This window comes from Triticum urartu, chromosome 2A, assembly GCF_056163025.1.
Source record: "Triticum urartu cultivar PI428250 chromosome 2A, HENAU_Tu73, whole genome shotgun sequence".
Classification (NCBI taxonomy): Eukaryota; Viridiplantae; Streptophyta; class Magnoliopsida; order Poales; family Poaceae; genus Triticum; species Triticum urartu.
The window spans coordinates 663297652-663302567 of NC_141874.1; the positions used below are offsets into that span (position 1 = coordinate 663297652).

General features: G+C 51.6%; 1 protein-coding gene across 1 annotated transcript; it reads left to right on the forward strand.

Annotated features, from left to right (window-relative positions):
- The first annotated feature begins 3964 nt into the window (after positions 1-3964).
- LOC125533939 (uncharacterized) lies at positions 3965-4638 on the forward strand. The gene has a single exon (XM_048697263.2). The coding sequence runs from the start codon at positions 4088-4090 to the stop codon at positions 4316-4318; it is 231 nt and encodes a 76-aa protein (XP_048553220.1). The 5' UTR covers positions 3965-4087; the 3' UTR covers positions 4319-4638.
- Positions 4639-4916: the final 278 nt, after the last annotated feature.

The window sequence follows — 4916 nt, forward strand, 5'->3', positions numbered from 1 at the left end:
CGTGCCATGGGACACGCCGACTGCGGGGTCAAGACGCCCGAGAGGATCTTGGACATCAGCGTGAACTGCATGTCCATGGCGTCGTAGTGCGCCAGGGTCCGCACATAGTAGCCGTCTAGATAGGCCTTCAACTCTGGATGCATGGTGGTGGAAGAAAATGACGAACAAAAAATGGGTAGAAATAGGAGGAACTCGAGCGGATTTGAGAATCGGAAAGGTGGAGGGCGGCTCTGATACCACGATGTTAGGTACCCACTCACGAATCACTCGAATAACTCCATTACATGGAGATCAAGCTCAGCTACAGAGATTGGGGAAGGAGGAAGGAGGAAGTACATGAGATAGAGGAGGGTAGGGAAAGGAGGAAGCTGTCATGCTATGCCATTCTGATCCAAGCCTGGATGGCTGGCTCGTTGCTTTCCCCTGTGCTAATTTTCGACAGCCCAGACCCAGACCCATGTGTTGGTCACTCTTGGTGGGCTGGCTCCCTTATCGTGGGTCGATATGGCCATAGAAATATTTGGGTCACTCACATTGATGGACGGGAGATAGGGAGGGAAGGACGTGACCATCAATTAATCGCGGTGCTAAGGGCTTCTCCAATGCTGACCCGCAAATATAACAGGTATATGTTTGTTTTGTGTGTGGATGTGGTCCGCGGACATGATGACAAAGTGATACATCCAATGCTAAGCACAAAGTATCCAGTTGGGAGGAGAAAAAGTTGGTGAGAACCATACATGTGGTGGCTATTTGTGGTGTGGTGTTCGGTTGGAAGGAGAGAGAGGAGAGGCAGTGATTAAACCACCTCCCGGCTAGCCGGGGCGGCTGCCCGGGCTCTTCCATGGAATCTAGCTTGAACAACAGCTATAAATATATAGCTAACCATCATTTTTAGGGGCCACCAACTAACAGACTAGAGCGTAGTGTACTTTGCCCCGGCTCTCCGACCGAACTGGCTCCTCCGCTGAGGAGAGGGGGACCATACATGTGAAGAAAGAGAAAATAGAGGAGGACCATCCAAAGGCTTTTGGTTGGTCAAATGAATGTCCGGACTCCGGTATATCTCCCCCACTTTTGTCTTTACTTTGCTGGAAAATAGATGTCCGAACTGCTTGGCGGACCGTACGGGTCCTTATTGGATTGCAAAAGTGAATAAATATGTTCAACCAGACATATACCAATGCTTTGCGGGCATAGTTTAAGAAACCAGACCGGACAGCCAATCGGACCGGGAAAAACCCAAACCGATAGGCTTAACGGTTTTCTAAGCTTTGTGGACCGTTCTGCAATCGAACTGGTGAAAATCGGTTGAACCGCCCGGTTTTGAGGAAAACCGGATGATAAACCAGACCGGCTGAACCGCTAAAAGGATGAGCAAAAGGAAAATATATTTGCTAGTATAAGGGAAATGTATTTCCTACGAGCTGAAGCGGCTATACCTGACCCAATGACTAACTGGGCTACGATTAGTTGTTGTACACATCAAATAAATCCACCACTTACCTTTATTCTGTTAGAAAATTGTACCTACCGAACCATCATCTATATGGACGAACTGACGGTCCGACCGGTGAATACCTGAACCTTTGGGCTCACCGGTTCAAGGCCGGTTTTAAAAACTATGTTTGTGGGTCTCCCTTGAAGATGCCCTAATAGAAAGGTGACTGATAGGCGCCGGTCAACTGGCAGAAACCCTGCGCCGGTAACCTACGAGCCGTTCGATTCACCCCATCCCGCACTATTGATTTTCCCTCTTCTCCTTTCTCAGCCTAGTCAACATGCAGGTCCTACATCGGGGGCTCCTCGTGAGGCACGGCGGCCGCATTCATTGGCGTAGTTGTCGGTCGCCCTCCGGCAGCACCAGCGTTCTATAGCTTCAAGCCTGCCACCGTCGGCTGAAACATAGGGCGTGTTTCGTAGCTTGTCGCACCGCCGACGTTGATGTAGTCACCACCGCCTGCCAATCCAGCAAAAAATGACTGGTTCATCCTCGCCGTCGCCGTCGACGCACCGACCGTCGAGCAGATGCAGCATCCACATCGCCGTCGCATCACGGCTCACATCCCCCCTCTCGCCGGTTGCAGGAAACCAGGGCGCATGTCCCAGCATCGTTGTCGCGCCCTCCGCCACTGTTGTAGCTCCTGGAGTTGCCGGTTCCATCAATTTCGCTCGCCGGATGCAGCAAAACAGGGCTCTAGTTCTGGCATCCTTACCGCGCCTGCCGATCCCTTGTAGCTCCCGGAAATGCCGGTTCCAGCACGCTGAGATGCTGGTTCCAGCAAAAAAAGATACACGGTTCCAGCAATTTTCGTCGCCATTGAAAAATGCATGGGTCCCAGCAAGCTGCCGTTGCGCGGCGTCGCAGCACACCGCGACATCAATTCCAGCAATGGAGGTCGACGGTCCCAGCATTTTTCTTTGGCGGATGTAGCTCAGCATGCGTGCCGTCGTAGCAAAATCGCCGTCGCCCGTCGTAGCATTTTTTTGGCCATTTCCAACAGTGGAGGTCGTCGATTCCAACATTTTTCACCACCGGTTGTAGCTCGCCATCCGTGCCATCGCAGTATTTTTCGCCGTCGGACGTAGCTTTTTCTTCGCCGTTTCCAGAAATGGAAAATGCCAGTCCCTGTATTTTTCGTGGCCGTGCATGCCTTCTTCGTCACATGACGGCTCCACCGCTCCAGCACGGCCGGTCCGCTGACATTGGGTGGCGAGGTGGCCGCCAAGGCTCACAACAACCCCACTTCCCCACCTCACGGCTGCCGCCGCAGCTCCCCAGTGCCGCCGCTCCAGCGCGCTGCCGCAGTTCCTCACTTCCCCTGACGTGTGGTGGAGAAAAAAGACGGAGAGAGAGGTCAGGGAGAGATTGAGCGGCTGAGAATGAGGGAAGGATAAGGTTGCCGCCGCTTTTCTCTTGTGGGGCCCCCAGAAGGACGCGTGCAAAGGAGCCGAGCTTGGTTTGCGTCCCTTCGATCAGGCCTAATCTAACGATCAGCACCCATCCAGCCGAAGTTTCAGCCGGTCTGCCGGCAGGGAAGGTTTCCCTAATAGAAACCATGCTCAACATACACGTGGGGGACTTTCACAGGACGGATGCATATGATGGCCAAGAGGGAGAGAGCAAATGAAATATGTTCGCATATATAGCTATGAGGTAAATATAAACTAAGTATATGTTATGTCCATGTATTTGAACAAAATAGGATAACAAATGTTCATATATTGTGCACCTTTTTTTGCTAACTTTGAATTATTGCCCATAGCAAACAAAAAAAATAAAATGTACAAACAAACGCGCACACTTTGCTGTGTCGTCCCTGATCCGTAGCAGACACACAGAAATTTAATTAGTTATTACAGCTAAAAGAAAATCAAAGTGATGCAAGGGTAGCGTGTACTCCTCCACTGGAACTGGAGAACCACACATGGGCATACCGCTCTAGCAAGCCTGCCGCCCGTGGATCGTGTACACGACCAGCGGGCCGCCCATCGAGACGTACGCGAGCATGTAAAAACCTGTATCTTCAGAACTTTGTCGTCTCTTCACATTCGAAGCAAGTGGTTGCTGACGTTGTTAAAGAAACTAGAGGCAAGGATAAAGGGACAAAAGAGTACTTTTCAGTGTAATTTTATTTTCGAAGGTCGTGCTGTCAACTATGACGCACATAGTTTTGATTTTGCTGGGACGAAGCACACAGTTTAACCAAGTACTCTTTCATTGGGACGTGGACCTCATGTATGATTTGGTCAATCTCATAACACTTCTTGTATCCCACAATATATGTGATTTTTGATGAATAAAACTTGACCTTCCAAACAATTAATGTAAAAACCTCAACAGATTCTTAAAAAAAACCCAATTAATGTAAAAACCGCAGGCAACAGCCGTCCGCGCGCCCGGTCCTGCCGCTGCTTTGGCTGCTTCCCGCCTGCGTCCTCGTCCCCTCCGCTATATACGGGGCCTGCCACATGCCATCCCCGGCGCCGGCCACTCAAAATCCAGACTTTCCAAGGCAAAAAATCCCATTTCCCTCCTCCGATCACCCTCTTCTTTCTTTCCTGCGACCGAGGGGATCGTCGATCGATGGCAACAATGGGCGTGGGCGGAGCGGTGAAGATGATCGTCGGGGCGAAGGTGGAGCGGGTGCTGGCCACGTCCAAGGCGCCCGGCGCTTGCCCGTCCTGTGGCGGCCCCGTGGTGGCGACCGACGTGGAGAGCGAGCGGCGCATCCTGTGCCTCCCGCTGTGCCTCAAGAACAAGCGCAAGTACTCCTGCACCAGGTGTTTCCGCCGCCTCGTCACCATCTACAGCTAGATCAAGCTTCTTCCAGCAGTATCGATCTGTCCATCCTTCGAATAGCCGCGTAGGGAGCCAATCAGTTAATCCGCTCGAGTTCTTTGGTTCTTCTTGGCCGTGGTTACGGCCCTAGAGTAGCTTGCTGGCCTGGCCAATGTAATGGGGATTCTGTGTTAATTCTTCTAGTAGTTCTTAGCTGGTGTATTGATCGTTCCGCGTCATGTGAGGAGCGCTGCGATTGGCACTCTGCTGCAGTAGTAGCAGTGCTTAGCTGGTGTATTGCAGTAAGCTCCCTATCAATGGTGGCAGCGTTAATGCATAGGGCAGTATTGGAAATTTGGAATGCGCTTGCCGTCCGCCTTCATTAAGATGGCAATTAACGTACTGATGGGACCATTTCGCATGGATCGTACACGTATGCAGATACGCAAAAGTACATTGATCCGTCCCGATCGAGCCTCTATAGTGGTGCTCATTGCCGCCGAATCTCTGTCACTGGCTCACTGCATGTATTGTGCCGATCACTGGCCACTGCAGTAGCAGCAGCCACCGATAATGGTGACGCCAGGCTTTGGCCGGCCGTAGCATTCTACATGCTCCCACAAGCCACAGCAGC